This window comes from Crinia signifera, chromosome 4, assembly GCF_055691185.1.
Source record: "Crinia signifera chromosome 4, ASM5569118v1, whole genome shotgun sequence".
NCBI classification, from domain to species: Eukaryota; Metazoa; Chordata; class Amphibia; order Anura; family Myobatrachidae; genus Crinia; species Crinia signifera.
Window position 1 is genome coordinate 118,619,419 of NC_139220.1, and position 19,406 is coordinate 118,638,824.

General features: G+C 40.3%; 1 protein-coding gene across 2 annotated transcripts in view; it reads right to left on the reverse strand.

Moving 5' to 3' along the window:
• The window catches only part of MON2 (MON2 regulator of endosome-to-Golgi trafficking), a 96,158-nt gene that overhangs the window by 19,640 nt on the left and 57,112 nt on the right, over positions 1 to 19,406 (reverse strand). For both annotated transcript variants that reach the window (XM_083182310.1, XM_083182309.1), the window contains 4 exons: positions 17,376 to 17,436; positions 12,185 to 12,308; positions 6,632 to 6,839; positions 4,256 to 4,338 (listed from right to left, as the gene is read on the reverse strand). In XM_083182310.1, the coding sequence (XP_083038436.1) occupies positions 4,256 to 4,338; positions 6,632 to 6,839; positions 12,185 to 12,308; positions 17,376 to 17,436 (476 nt within the window). The remainder of the gene's footprint in view (positions 1 to 4,255; positions 4,339 to 6,631; positions 6,840 to 12,184; positions 12,309 to 17,375; positions 17,437 to 19,406) is intronic.

Below are 19,406 nucleotides of genomic sequence, written 5' to 3' on the forward strand. Positions count from 1 at the left end.
TATATACATGGTGCCACAAAGGGTCCGCAGTGCCCAATTAAAGAGTACATAAATGAAAATGCAAAACAAGAACACAGTGAAAATATAGTTCAGGATTTATAAACATAGCTGCATTAGCAAACAACGCTGAAAGAAGTAAAAGGGTGGCAGAAAACCAAGGGATTTGATGGCGTCAATGGGAGTATAGATTAGAAGATAGTTTAACCCTTTGGGGTACATTCAATGCCGTCATAGCCCACCCTCAGAATTCAACCCAAACCCCCTCACTCACCGTTTCCACCTCACTGTTTCTATTCAGCAATAGTGTTCCCGCTAGGCTGTTTTAGCGGGGCGCTGCGCCCTGCCCGATTTTTAAAGTGAAAAATGCGCCCTGCCCCTCTGGCAGCTGCCCGCTAAACCAGCCTGCCTTTGTCCCCGCTGTTTTGACCGGGGAAGCTCGGCGCCGCTGTACATAGCGATGCCCGGCACTTCCCCGGCAGTTTACAGCCTTCCGGGTGGCCGGGTCCGCCCCCTGTGCATGACGCCGCCGGCCGCGCCCGCCCCTGTGCATGACGCCGCCGGCCGCGCCCACTCCTCTGCGTGATTCCGCCGGCCGGGCACGCCCCTTTTCATCACGGCACGGGCACGCCCCTTTTGTGACGTTGGCGGCCCGGGCATGCCCAAAATAGTGACGTTGGCGTGCCCGGTCCGACCCCCCCGCCCTGCCCACCCTAGTTCCTAGAAGGAACACTAAGCAAGGTGGACAGGTGAGTGCGGCTGTCAAGACGGCGAGGCTCGCAGCTATATGCAGCTTGCTCCCTGCATTTGCGGGAATCCTCGCCATCCTCCGATGGTGAGGATTTCCCCGGAACATTGCATACGACAAGTGGCCGCGGAAGGGTGGCTTTCCCTTGTCAAAAAAAACCATCCTCGCTGTACAAACCCCCCTCGCTGGGACCATTGAATATACTCAATTGGGTGCCAACATCTCTGTGAGAGATGCCAGCGTTGCTCACATTTGTTATGTAAATTAAAATAAAAAATATTGTGTAAAAAAAAAGATTATATTTCCTATATAAGGTAAACATTAAAGGTCAGTTTATAAATACAATTATCAGGGATAGCATATACACTGCTCACTAGCTCTGGGTCATATCTTTAATTACACAACACTTAGATTTTTAAAAAACAAAAAAAGACTTCTCATCGAATTGTTTTTTTTTTATAATAACAATGCACTCATGATCAGCAGATCAGCCGCGTGTGATGCATCACTGTGTGAAGCGTCAGCCCTTCTTCCAGCCTATAACCAGAGGGGGGAAACATGGTGAGTGGGAGCAGGGAATAGCACATCTCTCCAGCTATGCAGTTGTCAGTTAAGCAAAGACTGTCCTGCGGGGAATTTAGAAACCATGCATCTTCAAAACCGATCCATTACACTGAACTACAAGGCATTTCCTATGTGTGGCAGGAGGTCAGTATGTCTCTCACATAGAAAGCCGAGGCCAGCTTTCAGCATAACAACCGCAACGTTAACTAAATAAATTGCTTTACCTCTCTGTGTTTTTCAATCATGTCTTTGCATCAGGTAGTGTTTCAAATCCAGACGCAATGGCAATACTAGGAAATTTATCACACTTTTCACTATTCAAAGATCACACAAATATAAAGCAGATTTGAAACACTCTGATTAATATACTAATGGTCACATGATACTGCATAATGAATCATCACACACAGGTCACAATCACACCGGATACTAATGACCTCTGGTACTTAGGTATTGGTTGTCTTTGTGAGACAGGTTACATCATGGTAGTGGTATCTGGATAATAGGTCAACGGTGTCTAGGTGGAAGGTCAATAGGTCAACATTGACAAAAGGTTGATATGCACCAGGTCAACACAAGAAAAAGGTCAACATGGCAGCAATCAACATATGAAAAAGTTAGCGTGGTCTTTTTATTTTTATTTTTTAGTTTTGCATGCTTTTACAATCCACGCGGACTCTGATTGGGAACGATAAAGCAAGTGCAAAAAGGTGCTACACTAATTGAGGGTCCATGTGCTCATGTGTCTACATTGACACCAAAAAGACTTGAAAACTCACATCAACCTTTACATGTGTCGACCTTTTGGTGTTGACGTATTGACTGACTGTTGACCCTTTTTCCCACACCACATGAAAGTTGCCCTTGAAACTCTAGGACCCCCACTAATGTAACTATGTTTACATGCATAAGCTACTTCATTATAATCATTTTCTTGGAGAGGGGGTATTCAATATGGGATTGTGACTATCGGAACATAATTTCGGGCCATTTTCGTGTGATCTGAGACTAACTAAACAGTCAAAATTCAATGTTCCGACTGTCGAGGGTTGGAAAGTCCGTAAATTATCGGGAACATCCGCGGACTGTCAGAAAACGTCTGTGAATTCGACAATCCGCAGCCGTTTCCGACAAAACAGATCCAACAAGTTGGATCTGACACCCTTCAATGCTGTTGTTAACAGCAGCATTGAATAGGTGAGTGCCAATATTTCCCCAGTTGTGAAATATCGGCACAGATTGAATACCCCCCTTTGCCTGAAGACCTCACTGTGCTACACAAAACCACATTTAACAAAAAAATTTAACTGTAATCTTTTCCCTACTGAAATGTAATCTGGGAGATCAGGAAGCACCTTCGGATTTCGATAATCTATTACCTGTGACCGTCTGAAGATATATTAAGTCTTTATTTTACATTTCCAATGATGAAGGGTGGGGGGGGGACAAATTCTTTGGTAGAAAAAAGTTAGACAGAATGGCACATTGTATTACTCTGATAGTATTGCGAGACAAGTATATTACCCATCTCTAGAGACTACACTGATATCCACACTGCATTTGGAGCCAATTCCAGCTTTGAGCTGTATTTAAGTGCACAATAATAATAATAAAGTGCATAATAATGTAAAGATATGGCTGAGTGAAATGCATTATAGGGAGCCGAAAAATGCACACAATGTATTTAGTTGAAATACAGTCATTTAAAACAGTAGAAGCTATGATACATAAACAAATACATAGAATGTTTAATAATTGTGAACCAAGCTCCAATGTCTCTGTATTTCAGACCCCAACAGAACATACCAAGTAACAGGTAACAATTTTTATATGAAAGAACCATTAATTTCGTCTGAGGAGGACAACCAGCAACTAATATGCACTGCACATCCCCTATCCCTCTGAGCATGCTATGGTAGCCTGTATCGGCTTTCAGTCCTATGATGAAAGATCAGATGAGATCAAACAGGGCTCCAGCATGCATGCTCAGAACAGCAACACAGGGGCCCTTGGCGCAGTGAAAAGAAATGAAATATCGAACATTCTGCTAATAGTTTTTTGGTATGTGGCCAGACAAATTATATTTACACCCATGCTAGGGTTACTCAACTTGCATTCACTGGCAAACACTGAAATGTACTGATCAAAGGAACTCCGCTACATCACTTTTAGATTACACAGCATTTGAATTGCCAACATCCAATTCCACCTATTAACGGACAACCAAAGCTCTGTGGCTCGCATAGTCTTGGGAATCCTGGAGAGACAGCCTACGTCTGAAAAAGGCTGCAACCGCATTGGAGGACTTGCGCTGCTTAATAGAAGGATCCACCAGATATTATATGCCATATATCTACTTCACTACTATTTCTAAACGATTGTTTATAATCAGTGTTGCAATCCCTTGAAAACAAACAAATACAGTGTTGTGAATCAATATTGTTTTAAACTGTGATATTATAAAAAGTTAAGGCCCCCATACACTGTGCAACTTCTACAGGAGACGCTGCATCTAATTCCCTTTCAACCCTCCCAGGCAGCAGGATAGCATGCGATACATCCCCGGAGGAGGAGGGGGGTACCGATGGTGAGATCTTATGTGCAGCATGTATGATCTCTGGGTCCGATCCCATGCACATAGGACGTCAGACATATTATTTGGTCAATTTCATTCTATTTCTTGGTCCAATCAGTGGGAATCGGGTGAAATCGGGCCCCAAAACGCATAGTGTATGGGGCCTTTAATCATGAAATCTCTCTCTTGTTTTTTTTTTTTTCACCAATTGTTATATTGCTTGTTTTTTTCAGCTAATAAATGTTCCACAATTTACACACATGATCATTTTATGACACACAGAGGAAAAATTGTATCCAGTGTATTTTGGTTATTACACTAGCACTGCAACTTTCTAGTTATTTTTCTTTCGCAATTGGGAATGTACTTACCATTTTCTGGGTGAGTTTTCTTAAGTGAATCTATTAGAGTGCTTACAGCCTTTAAAACAAATATGATCTCCGTTACACGTTGCCTGAAAAATGCAAAATATAAACCTCTGTTAGTTTAAATAAAAAAATATTAGCCATTATAAGTGGTTGAATGGTGGCAAATGGGATAATCTTTAAAGTAAATAAAATCACTAAATAGCAAACGGTCTAAATATAAATAAATAAAATAAAAAAATGTGATTTGGGGCAATTTGAAACCACTTAAAAAAGTTGTTGTTTTTTAATATCCCTATTAATGAAAATTATTAGCCCAACTGAAAAGTTCCTATTGCCTAATTAGGGGGACAGTTCTAGTGGTTCTGCAGCAAGTCCTGACAATTTTGCATGGAGAATGTTAGTTTGCAATTAGACTGCATCTTGCTTTCACTGTACAAATTTACCATGAAAAGGTTTCACACAAGCCAGCTCACACCTAGATAGATAGGCTCCAATGTATACTGTGTTATCACTTCAAAATGAAGTGGGGTATGCAATGTGCTGCTGCTATTCCTGATGGGGGAAATAGAGGCGGCTCCCTATTCAATGCTGTCTTTAGCGAGAGCATTGATGCGGGATCACAGCAGAACTGGCCCAACTTTAGAAGCTGTCGGGCCCGTTCTGCCGACAACGGCCATGGATTGTCGCGATCCCGGACGCAGATCAACAACCCACGGCTGTTTTGTGGCCACGCCCCCTTTGCGTCGATTGGCAGGCGGGACACTGAATCCCGCCTGTCGTTCAGCTGTCGATCAGACCACAAATGGGCTAGGATCATGGCAGTCAGGAGGGATCGACAGCCTTGATCCTGCATTGACTACTCGCCTAAAAAAATTATTTTGGTTAAAGAAAAAAAAGAAAAACAAACAATATATGTGATAATTGTTTTTTATTTATTTTTTTCAAACAAGGGAGGTGCATTGGCACTTGGAACAGCAATGAAATAAAAACGGACAGACATAATTTTTCAACCTAACAGACCAGCAAGAACTCTTTATGGTATGCTAAAATTCCAGTCACACAGTTGCTGCAGATTGGACTGCTCTACATAACTGCTGCAAATCTCCTATTCTACCACATCCCAAAGATTAAAAAGAGATCAGGTTAGGGTTATGGACTAGCGGGGTGGGTTAGGTTGCAGTAGGGGGTGTGGGAAGGGGGGTGTTAGGCTGCAAGTAGGGAGGGTTAGGGGGTAAGGCTTAGTGTACTTACCCAGCCCCTGTTGGGTTTGTAAAGAATTGCAAAGCAAAAAGAAAGCAGATGTGCAATTCTGTGTAATTAAAATTTTAAAATGAAGCAGGAGGTGCCTGTAAGACAGGCTTGGCCAAACTGTGGCCCTCCAGCTGTTGTGAAACTACAAGTCCCATTATGCCTGGTCACAGTTTTGATATAAAGGAATGCTAAAACTATGGCAATGCATGCTAGGATGTGTAGTTTCACAATAGCTGGAGGGCCACAGTTTGGACATGTCTGGTGTAAGAGATAGACACCTACTGCATGCAATTTGCGAGATCAGAGTGGTGCATCTGAGGACACAGCTTCGGATCACTATCCCAACCACTTTAGGCACCAGTCAGCCTGTGTAAGCTAGAGCTTAGGCGGTCTGTCTGATTTAGACACCGAGGAAGAAGACCCTGGACCCATCACACTTACAAAACGAAGGGGCAGCACTCTTTGTTTTGCAGAATGGTGCCAGATACCACCCCTCAAATGCAGCAACATGTCAATCATGCTGCAGCTGACTCAGGGCTACAAGTGATATTGCAAGAACCCTACTGCACAGAACAGGTCTTGTACCGGAACAGACCCACAACCATTGGTTTTCTACTGGTTGGGTTTATGCACAAATCTGAATTAGACCCACAGTACTTTCTACAAGCTACAATACTTACATTTATCTGTTGCAGGAATGCTAAGGCAATAACCACGAACAGAACCACATAATTTCCACTATAATTAATATTAAAGCTCTGTCATTAATATTAAAGCTCTACCAGCAAAATGTTTTTTTAACTTATAACTTTAAAAGCAAAACATTGTAAATAGTTAATGGTTTGCCTGAGGACATTACAACTTTACTGGGCTGCATATAAAAAAAAGCAAATCAAATGAAGTAAACATAAGTGTAAGATATATCACACAGACAAAAATAACATTACTTATGTCAGTATTATTTTTCAATATGTGAAATCCTGCAATTCATATTCCTGCGTAATATTATTCTCATCCTCCTGGGTGCATACAAGGGAAACATTGAGCTATATGTTGACCGTCTGCATAATTATATTTGGGAAAGATCTTAAATAAACATTAGGAATGCATATGAAAACCCATAGATACCTTGGCAGAGGACATTTCCCGCTCAGCCTTTCATCGTCTATGTAGCGGTGTAGGACATCTTGGGATCTCTTCAATAGCACAGAAAGTGCCATTCTAGAAATATATCCTTCTTGGGGTGTTGATACTTTATTGCTGAATGAGAATTGAAGCAGGGTCTCAAAGCACACTTTTGAAAACTCTTCCCGCATCCTAATGTCTATTTCTGCTTCTGCAAAACAGAATGATGGTGGAAATCAAGATAAAGCTAACTTATTAACTACAATTCCATATATATGTATATAGACAGACTGTACTCTATATCTGTATGTTGTAGCATGTACAGTCTTGAAAAAAGGGTGGGCGTGCCCTGAAACGTCAACTTTATTTGTGTATGTCGATTCACATACATTTACTACTTTGAATTACACCCTTGAGTGCCGCTGTTCCTTTGCTTTGAAATGTCCAATTCGGAAGTAAGTGTCGTTCCTGTAACAGGATCATAATGTTTGGTAATATGAAGGCTAAAAGTCTACCAGTTTTATTCAATCTAGGATCATGGCTGTTGATCCCTGCCGACAGCAGTGATCCTGGCCTGTTTGTGGTCAGCCCGATAGCTGAACAACAGGCGGGATTCAATGTCCCGCCTGCCAATCGGCACAAAGGGGGTGTGGCCGTGAATTGTTCATCTGCAGCCGTAATTACAACAATCCACGGCCGTTAACACCGCGACAGCTTCTAAAGTCGGGCCCGTTCTGCCGTGATCCCATTTCAATGCTGTCGCTAAAGACAGCATTGAATAGGGAGACGCCGCTATTTCCCCCGTCGGAAATAGCGGCAGCATATTGATTACCCCCCTAACAGTCTGATGTCACTTTGTGTCGGTCCTCACAGACCCTTGCTGCACATGCACAAAGTACCAAACATCAGTACATTACTTGGGATCTGAATAAGGCCTATTGTGCCTGTATAGCAGTGATTCTGAACCTCTGTCATCAAGGCACACTGACAGTCCAGGTGACAGCTTAGCCCTACTTGAGCACAGGTGACTTATTACATCATCAGTTATTTTGATTTAACCACCTGTGCTCAAGCATGGAAAACCCTAAAACCTGGAATGTTAGGGGCTTAAGATGAGTTATACTGAAGATGGGATGTTGCCCATAGCAACCAATCAGAATCTATTTCTTCAATAGAACTCCCATCTTAGTAACTAAAACCCTTATTTTGCCTTGCGGAGTGAATTTGGGAAACACTGCTGCATAATGTTTAGTATAATATTTGCAAATAATGCCCTTGTTAAAACAACAAGGAAAATAAAAGAAGTTGCCTTTTCTGTTATTACTTACTAGTGAAATCCATACAATATATGCTAGGTCCCCTCAGCCTGCCTCCACCCAATTTTAGCCCGGCTGCAATTATCATCTATTACTACTAGATTGTAAGCTCCTCAGAGCAGGGCCCTCTTCCCTCCTGTTTTCAAAGTCCTCTTCTCTTCACATTTCACTCACAGCTTTCCCATACTCAAACACTCAGTGACCATCTTCTTCCACATACCTCCACCTCCATCCAGTAGTATGTTGATCAAATCCTCACTACTTACATTTAAGCTGTAATGTGTTTTGAATTGTGTCACTCTTTGTACCTGAACTCCCCATACTGTGCCTTTGTACAGCGCTGCGAAACACTTGTGGCGCCTTATAAATAAAATTATAATAATAATCTATGTTTTCCCAGGTTTGTGAAATAAGACCTTTGTAATCTAAAGTCTCACAAATTGGGAATGCATTAAGCTTTTTAGTAATGTTATGGCTTAACCCTTTCAAGTCCAACATCTAGTCAAGCTCAACAGCCTTAGCGCTAGTAGTGGATCCAATGGTGAGCCACTTTAAAATAAGAAAATTAACATCATTCAACATTCAATGTAAACCATTTTTGAATAAAGAAAACCAATTACAATTAATCTAAACATTTAAATCAAACTGAAATCGCAAAAAATAAAAATAAAAATTAGACTGCAAAAGTTTAAATCCCAGCAGCATAATCATTTCAATAAAGCCATAAGAAGTTGTTATGCATCACTACTAACCACATACTGGCTGGCAGAGTGGGAGTGGAAAGATGCAGGCTGCAACAAAGGACACTGCAAACCTGCCAGTGGGAACTGGTGGTAAGGAGTGGGAGGGGCAAAGATGAAGAACAAGAAAGTTCTGGATGTTTTTACAGAAGCTTCTATACAGACCTAACTTTATGCATAATATGAATCCATTAAACTAATTTTTGGCGTAGTTTGAGCTGGGAACATTAGGGTATAGTAAAATGTGGACTTGGGGCACTGTGATAAAATTTTAACTGGGGGTACTGGGTGGCAAAATAAATTGGGGCTATACACTGTGTTCCATAACATGTTGGCACTGGGAGTGCTTACATATATACTTTTAAATAAAAACTCAACATTTAGATTTAACTACCGTATTTAATTGGTAGAGGCCCCTCAAGTCTGTTCCCCTTTGGCACCCACTAGCCTCAATCCTACGTTGCTTACCTAACCTAGACTCCATATTAACAGTTAATTCAGATGGTATCAATTATTGAGTTTTCACTGATATCATATTCTTTTTTTTTTTACTATGCATAAACACGCTATAAGAAAAAACAATACATTTAAAAGTAGACATACATATTCACATTTAAATTGGTCATAAAAAGACCATCAAGGCACCATTATAACAATGATTATTAATACACACTCATATTATGTCAACCTAGCCCCTTAAGAGTATTCTATACGGGGGGGCCTTGATATCTGAAGAAAACAAATTCCATATTAAAACTAAAAATATAATGATCTACGTAGAGACAGGACATGGCGAGATATCTTTCCCCTTATCCCCTCTACTTTGTTTCCATTCCACAGGGGAAAAACAGATCTTATTTTTTTCCTGTATTTGCGGAGAGAGAGTTTGCATGAAATCTCCCCAGTTATCAAGAAATTTATCCTGGTTTTTGTTTTTTTGTGACAAAGCCTCCACCCAGTCCATCAAAAATATATTATACATTTTTTCCAAAAATAATTTCATAGATGGGGGCTGCGGCTGGATCCACATCTGCAGAAAAGTTTTCTTTGCAGCAGCAGATAAGGCCGTCATCACTTTCTCATTGGCCCTTCTGTTCCTGGTTGCCCTATCACAGGATTTTATGCTTAAAATGGCCCATTGTGCCGTTATTTGGAAGTCACTCCAAATGCAATGGACCAAATTTGCTTCACTTAAACCACACTTCAGGCAATTGCTGTCATTAGATAACCCAATCTTGTTCCTCCTAATTTGAGATAGATAGGCTCTGCGATAGAGCTTTAAAAATAACTCTATATATGTTGGCATAGGTAGCATCTTACATATGGAACTCAAATGGGTATATAGATCATTCTCCGTCAAATCCGAGAACACCTCCAAACATCTACTTATACCTGTTTTCGCCACCTTGCCTTCGATCATAGTTCTAAGAAAATTATAATAAAAGGAAAGGGCTTTTCTCCCAAAGTGTGGTTTAAGCAGAAGCTTATCCAAATCATTATCCCAGTCATTTTCATTGAGAGTTTGGGTAATTTTTTGTGCATAGTGTTGGGCTTGCATAAAAGTGAGATCTAGTGGTATATTCTCCGCTACCTGACTATAAGTCATGGGATTTCTGCTCTCGGCATCTATTAATTGACCAACTCTTGACACACCCATATCTTTCCAACAATTAAACGGATTCTCAGCTTTCCCTTCTTGGTAACCAGGGTTATTCAAGAAGTTTAAAAGTATAGAAACTATGAAATGGTGCCCAATCTATGGCGGACAACGTACCATGCTCTTCTGGTAGATGTTAATAGGTGATATCATATTCTTATTTTATTCGCATTAACCTCATTCATTGAAAATGTTGAAATTCTTCTGTCATAAGTCATCTGATTTCACATTTACAGAACCTTGTCATGTCATTGTGTGTGTGGGTGTGTGTTTTCTGTATCGCTGGATTTCAAAATAAGGTCTCTGGGTTTAAATGGTGACGATCACGAAATGAGTATCACAAACATATGTACTTCAACACTGTACAGAGTAGGAATTATCACAAGTGTTGTCCTTTGTATTTTCCTTGGATTCTTTTTTTGTTTGTCTCTGATTATCTTAAATATTTCTTACCACACAAATAAAACTAGCAATAGATAAAAAGGTTAAAAATAATGCTATCACATAAGATAAGAATATATCACTTAGCCAATAAAATAAATTAAAATAAGAATAGTGCACAATCCATTTACTAACTGGTCAATTTATAAAATGTTAATCAGTCAGCAGTAGGCATGAAAATTGGATACTGCATATGTTATCTCTAGTAAGGAATTCAGGAAAGGAAGGCTGACTATTTGTTTGGAAACGTATGTGAATTCTCACAATGCAGACACACAGTTTATACCATCATGCAGATAGAGACATAACTCATAAGAAGCATATAACACAAACATCCTTTTCACAGTCTTGTTTAGGTAAGAGAATCTGCATGAACACGGTTTCAAATTCCTAAGAAACCAAAGCTAGAAACCTCTTCACAAAACTTGTGTATATTTTATTTATTATACGCCTTGTGTACTTTAACTTTCAGCTGCTGGAATAGAATGTAGGGCTCCTATTTCATTCAAAGCAACTAGGTTACATAACATTTTCTCTTAAGAGATGCCATGTGCAAAACAGAAAAAAATGATAAAAGCACATGATTGAAATACTTGGTAATTGTGTATTATCACGGCACCCGATTTCATCTAAATCGCATATGATATTGTATACGATTTAGCGGCGGATTTGATCCGCGATGCAATTTAGAGGCCGTTTTTCCGCGATTTCCTGCCGTTTTGCATGCTATTCCATCCTTGCACACCCCCACTATCCAAGAAATAGACGTACAGGTTTTGCCTACTTCTGCAGGTAAATAAAATCTATACATACATTTGTAATGTATTCTATAATACATATCCAAGATACATCACAGTAATCGCAGATACTGCTGGGAAAGTGCATGTGGTCATGGGTGCTAGTGGTATTGGTATTGTCTGCACAGTGACCATGGGTTCTGGCAGGAAGAAATATAATCCCCCATCCTGAATCATCTGGGGTATAGTACATTAGCCCATCAATTAACATAGTCGGTTAACGTTTCGATGCTGTATCACCTTCCTTAAAGGACTGTTTAGCTAAAATGGTGTACTACATACTGAATTTGTGCTACACAGGTGTATTTGCTTGCTTTATCTCAGATAAATTGGCTACTGCCGACACAGATGTACCCGCTAGGCAGGCACCAACAATTTGCCTTCTCTGAAAGTCCGTGAGCTCAGACATGATTCAATAACGCCTGCGCAGTACATTCTTGTCAGAGCAACAGAGACTAAAAGCCGCATCGAAAAAGGTTTTCTCTCATACTGGAAACTCAAAGTACTGTGGTACCACATCTTGTTTACATAGAAAATGCACGTCTAGTTCACGCATGCTGTCGGAATGCCATTTCAATATTCAAATCGCTGTGGGCTAGACTTACCAGTAAACGATGATGATCGGGAGTGTATGGAACCTTTGTTAAGCATGGTCATAATTTTGCCAACAAAGTCCTTGGGAATAAAATTAGCATATGGAAGTATCTCTGTGCTGATGAGTTGGACAACCTACAATTAAAAGAGGATTATTATTATTATCAGCATTTATTTATAAGTTCTGCAGCTCCGTACAAAGCAAAGATACAAAAAGTGGTTCACAAAGTAAAAATAGTTTCAAGCATATAGTAAGGGAGCCTTAGGGGGGTATTCAATGTCCCGTTCTTGCTTTGCCCGACTTGAGCTCGGCGGTCGGGATTCAATGTCCCGGCCGCCGAGTGACGAGAAAGGGGCGTGGCCGCGAGTTGAGGGCGGAAATAGACGAGCTCTGGCCGGGAGCTCGCCTATTTCCGGCTTTTCTCGGCAGAACGAGCCCGACAGCTTGTGATGTCGGGCTCGTTCTGCTGAGAACCCCTGTTCAATGCTGTCGGGGAAGACAGCATTGAATAGGTCCCCGCAGCCATCTCCCCCCGTCGGGAGATGGCTGCGGGAGAACAACACACATTGAATACCCCCCTAAGAGGAAGGATGAAACAGGGCACTACTCACAAGAGCTTACATTCTAAAAGATGGATATCCATAGTTATGCAGGAAACAGTTTCAGCATGTAAAGCAGTGGTTCCCAACCTAGGTCCTCAATTAAGCCTAACAGGTCACACTTTTAAGTCTCCACACAGCATCACAAGTGACATAATTAGCGCCAATTAGGATATTTTAACATGTGTTAGTGAGTAATGAGTGCACCTCTGCAACTGCCGGTCAACACCTGATCACATGGACCCCCAATCAGTGTGCCGCATACACTCATGTTTTGGGCCAAGGTTACCTTTCCCAATTGGATGGAAAAGTATGAAAAAGTCCCCCCCTGTCCCCCCCCCCCAAAAATATAAATAATTGTTCAAACTTTTGTCAACTTTATTATGCACCGACCATTGCCATGTCAGTATATTGCTTGTATCAAAATTTTGACCATATTGTGTCAGCCTACAGTATTGGCTGCCTACCTAGACAATGTCTGTCTGCTATCTGGATACCAAGTATAGCTAGATCCACTTTTTTATAATAATATTCTAAAACGGTCGTATTACCAAGCTCAAAAACATATGTTAAATAAATGGAGTGTATATACATAACTAAATATAACCACCATGCAGCAGCTCCTCTGCAGCAGGATGTCATATGTAAGTGTGGAGGTGCTTCCCTAAGGGCCAGATGCACGAAGCTTAAAAAGTGATAAAATGGAGAGTGATAAACCACCAGCCAAACAGCTCCTAACTTCCATGTTATAGACTATGTTTTTAAAATAACAGGTAGGAGCTGATTGGTTGGTGCTTTATCACTCTCCATTGTATAACTTTTCAAGGCTTAGTACATCTGGCCCTAAGTGAGGAGGTTGCGTTTGAGTGAGAGCTTTGCAGCCATGATGGGCATTAAGGTACTGAAAAGAGTGGTTGGTTTATACACTGGAATAATCACCTGTATGAAATAGGTCATGCAGAAGGAGCTTCTGGAATGGAATGAGCGGTAACAATGTCAATGTAACAATGTGTTTTACCATCATGTTTTATATCTAAAAAATTACATTTAGAAGTTGAATGGTGGATTTAAGGTATGGAATTATAGTGAAAAATCTTTGAACCATGAGCCCAAGTAGAAATGAATTTATAGCTATAGAGTTGGGCAGGTAAAAGTTATTCAGGAGAATACAGAATTTAGAAAAGAAGCAGCATAAAGACTTGGGTACATAAAACAGAAACTAGCATACACAAACACTTTGAAGCACAGTTACTGCACAGCTATGCCTTTGAACACCATCGACAAGTTCCAGGTATTCCTCACTCTCCAGTGTTCTGTTCAACATCACTACCGTGTCACTATAAAGAGCAAGGAACACCTGCTTCATCTACAAATGATCAGTGCACGACAAGACAAATGAATACAATGAACAGAAATATTTATATTGTTGTCCCTACTAGAAATACAAGCAATAGGAAGGGCAGGCTGGTAACTGTCTCTTGGCATGTTCCTAGCACTGTGTATATACAATGAATACTAGGGGGCATGGTGGAGGAAAACAGATAATTGAATTCATGCGATTGAACTTGGCCTAAGCGAGGCCAAAAAAGGGTACGGAGGGCTACAATACCCCCCTGTTTTTAATTATTATTATTAATTATTATTAAATATAACTCTGAAATCTGAACCATGAACGTTTTTGTTTTTTTGAGGTTCACAATTTCGAGGATCAGCGAATACATCAAATAGGATCCTTATTGAACAGTTCTGAATCCACACATATTGGAGATTGCATATACGGTAATAAGGAGAGGGTGTTCCATCTTTTTTTGATTATTCATGGTTTTGTAAGAGGTGTAACTACAGGCACCCAGCTGCACCCCACAGTGTAGCGCAGTCACATTACGTTTTTTCTTTTAGTTATTTTATATTGAATACAGTAAAATACAGGCAACCAATGGAGGGACTGACTAGACATTGAGGGGGATATTTACGAAGATGTGTATTCTACTTCACATGTGATGTTGCTATGGGCAACCAATCCTGTCTACTATCCTCGAGAGGGCGCTAAATAAATGAGTATTCTGGTTGGTTGCCCATAGCAACATTACATGTGAAGTAGGATATACATCTTAGTAAATATCCTCCTCAATGTCTACTGTCAGAAAATTTTTTACCCTGAACATCTAGCTGGTAAGATCAGCCTCACAGCTGTATTCAAAGTGGATTGTAGTGGTGAGAGTCTTTTCTTAGGGAGACCGGTAAGGAGGCTATTGCAATAATGAATGCGTAAGATAACATGCAAGATGAAGACTCCGGTGAGTCTGGCCGTATTCTATAAACTGAAATCATTTAAAAGCCAAAACTAGATTTATATTGCCTTTTAAATGATTGCTGCTTAAAAAAAAAAATACAATCTCTCCATAAGCTCCTCAAAATAACAAGACACAAAAAATGCTTGTTAACACTTATAATGTAAACTGATAGAAGGACACAACAGTTATTTCAACACCAATATAATGTTTCCATGGTGACGCATGTGGTGTCCATATAATATTAGTAATAATAATAATAATAATAATAATAATGAGGATTACAGATTTCTTAGCCTGCTTAGCCTAATGGTGTGTACACACGTTAGATGTGCCTTAAGATCCTATCCAAGATCTGATCAGATAGGATCGTGGATAGGATCTTAAGGCACATCCGATTTGCATCCTATCTTGACTATATAGTGCAGATCTGCACTATATAGACAAGGCAGCCAAGACTTTCTGGCTTCCGATACGTGAACGCGCATCGGGATCGGATCGGGATCGCAAGGGTTAAAACTATATCGTCAACATCGGAAAGGAAATCGGACCGTGTGTACACAGCATAAGAAAGACTAAACAATGCAACAGCAGTAGGATTTGTAACCCTGCCATCACTGTAAATCCTATGGCGGAATAACCAACCCAACGGTATTTTCATACCTATTACATACTACCAGCTGATAGTATTAACATCCTTTTCAAAATGTAAAAGGCTAATTTGAGATATTTTTCCAATATATTTTAACTGCTTATAGCCAAACACCCAGATATGTGCCCTACCCCTGAAGAACCCAGGCTGTATGCCGTCAGCAACCCCACGTTTTATTCAACTTAAAATGTTAAATGGTTCCATGCAAATTTATGGAGTTAATGGACTTTGATAGTTGGGTATATAACAAGGATGCATGATATTAGCTGGACATTGGAAAAAAAAAAAAGGTAATCACAATTTCTGATCACACAAGAAAAATAAGAGTTCAGGAAAATGTTTCTGTATTTTTGTGGGGTTGAGAACAGAGCATATAGGAATCAGGTAGCGGGGAAGGAAGAAGTATCACATCCAATTAAACCAGATTCACAAAATCTGTGAATAAGCTATACACACGCATGCACGCACATACATATAGGGGCCATATTGACTATTCATATAATTAAAGTGAACTGGCAGTGTATAAAGCTCTCAGTAGGAAGTCTAGTGTGGAACATTATAACATCTCTACAACAGGATTTTACATGGCTCCAATGTTTTGCTTTTCAGATGCATTGAAAGATTGTGTAACACCCTATGCTATAGTGGGTATTCAATACTGGATTCCGACTGTCGGAAAATCCGAACAGTCAGAATCCCAGCCGTTTTCGCCGGCTTCCGACACAAACTCAACTTAATGTTCCGATTGTCGAGAGTCAGAAAGTCAGCGGATCGCCAAAAATGGCCGCAGACTCGACTATGTCCAACGAAACAGATATAAACTTTAAAATAAGTTATAACTAGCAGCCTTCAATGCTGTCGGCTACGACAACTTTGAATAGGCGAGTGCTGATATTTCCACCGGTTGGAAAAATTGGCACAGATTTAATATACCCCCTTATTGAATAATTAGCTGCTTACTCCACAAACAACAGCCCCTTGAAAACATTAGTGTTTATTAATCAATGTTGGTAGTAACCAGTCCAGCAACCCGGTAACCTGACCCGGGCTCCAAGCGATGCCTCCTCACCAAACGACGTGCTGCCGCTCCGCCCCCCAATGACATCAGGGAGCCGGATTACGTCACAAATGCCAGGTTGCTCCTGGGACAGACCCGTTTCCAAATCACAGGTGCGACTCGGCATTTGAGATGTAAAAGGGGGTATTAGGGATGTCTCAGCTTAAGATAAAACAAATCTAAAATGGCAAAAAATGTATTTAAGTGTGAAAGATCCAGTCTCATAAAAACATCTCAATGGCAGTGATTATTATTAACAAACATTGCGCATATTCTGCAGAACACTTCATTTGGCGTAAGAAGAGAACGGTTACGGTTAGGACAAAGATACAGTGAAAACTAAAAAAAAAAAATGTTGCCTTACAGTGATTTCAAGGAACCTGTCCTGCCAAATCTATGCTTTGTATTAAGGCTGATATTGCATTTGGTTATAATATGAACTCAAATTGTTTTATTAAACCACTTCATTCAAAAAAGATCTATATTTGCACTTGAAATTTTGAGTGTGCTCAAGTTACTGGCAAAAGAATATTGCCGTTCTCCATTCCCCTTCTCACACAGATGGCATTACAAAGAGAGCTCTCTCCTCTTGCTCCACTCACCTCTACATCAATAATCTCGTTTCTCTGAAACTCTTCAATTGAAAGATTATCTGGAGGCGAGCTAGAAAAAAAAAAAAGAGGGAGACAGATGAAAAACAGTATTACTCTGGTGGTGGTTCCTGGAAGTAAAGGGATACAGTGTGTGTGAAATAACATTTCAAAGTTACATGTTAAAAAAAAATAAAAAATCATTGGATTCCATTAGGAATTTTTCATGAACAATTCGCCATGGCCAAGTTTACTAAATACACTTTACTAGTACATACACAGGATGTTTTTCTCCATAAAAAAACACTTCACAAATCACCAGAAAAGGAATTCTATTGGCAACGTTCTGCTAACGGATTCCAGTCATAACACTTAAGACATCAGAATGTAATTTTGCAATGTCACTATAGGCCCTCCTTAAACCCCCAGGGTTATATAACTCTTGCTAGAAATGGTTCTAAGTTTTTTTTGTTCTATTTTACAAATATGACTCAGAATGAAACTAGTAATGATGGATAGTTTATTATGAAGAAATATGAAAACAAATGGAGACCAAAAGCTATTTACAAACTTCTGAAGAATGGCTGAGAACACTCCACCTTGGGGAACAAAGGACCGCAACCAACTGCCACTAACAGGAATCTTTTCTGCTTTAAGAAAAAATATTTGCAGGGCACGGTTGAGGAGGCCTAAGGGCTACTTCTTTGAAACCCACGCAAAATACTGATATGCTGAGGAACAGCCAAATGTACAACATCCAATATGACAAATTATAGAATTTATGTGCTAGGTAAGTTAAGTGATCTATCAGTAAATTAACCAATAAAAGATATTTCTCTTCCTGGATTAAAACATTTGTAGCCTGTTGGTGGATAGACAATAGTAATATTTAAAAAATTTTCCCCATTCATAAAAGAATGTGAAAAAAAAATTGAGTCACCCTTTGGACTAGCTGGGGTGACTGGAACATTAGTCAATTTACTAAATGCTCATATTATACTACTACTCATATATATTATACTACTACTCATATAGATTAGAATCAGAAGCCAAGTACCACAACTGACAATAAACAGCATTAGCAGCACAATGTTGCAGGTGAAGAGAGTGTGTACTAGGTGCAGGAAGCAGAACCAGGTACAGATTTGCTTCAGAGAGGTTAGAAGTTATCCATGTAGTACAGAACAAGATATCAGACTACCACAATGCATGTGTAACAGGGTTGTCTACCTGACCCTCTCCTTCAGGGAGAAGATGCTCTATTCGTGGACTTCCATGGTAATGACTGATTGCCATTACTTGTGATGAGCTAGGTAATTGATAAGAAAGGTGTTTCACCACAGGTAGTCCAGGAACGCTTAACCCAGTGGTTCCCAAACTGTGTGTTTCACCACAGGTAGTCCAGAGAAGTCTAGGAACAGAGCATTTTCTCCCTGAAGGAGAGGGTCAGGTAGGCAACCCTGATGTGTAACTGGACAGCACAGTAAACTATCAGGATTGCAAAGTGCAGGCTAGAAGGATTGTCCAGCAGGGTTCTATAGTACAGTGAATGTTAACAAAGCAGGATCACAGTATAGCACAGTGCAAGGTTTCTGGATTGCAAAATGCAATTTTTAGTAGGATAACCCAGCAGGGTTTCAGAATTGCATAGTGCAGATTAGCAGGATTGCCCAGCATGACTTGGGTTTACACAGTGCAAGTTTTAAAAGGATAGCACAAAGGGATTTCAGGATTGCACAACAGAAATAACAGGATACCTGTGAAACGCACCAGAACTAAAAAATTACTGAAACCTCGAACGACCAATGTTTTACATCCTGTTATTCCCGTGATTGGCCTCTACACACCAGGCTGCACTGGGGACTGCTGTCACGCAGTCCTTAAATGGCCGGGCAGGTGCATGACTGTGCAGCGTGGTGTCTAACCTCCAAATACAATTTTAATTTGCAGTGGCGCCCCTGGGGTATTACGCCATATTCCACTTTTGTCCTAAAATAAGGTGTGGGTTGTTGTTTTTTACCTACTTTTCACCTAGTCTAGAGC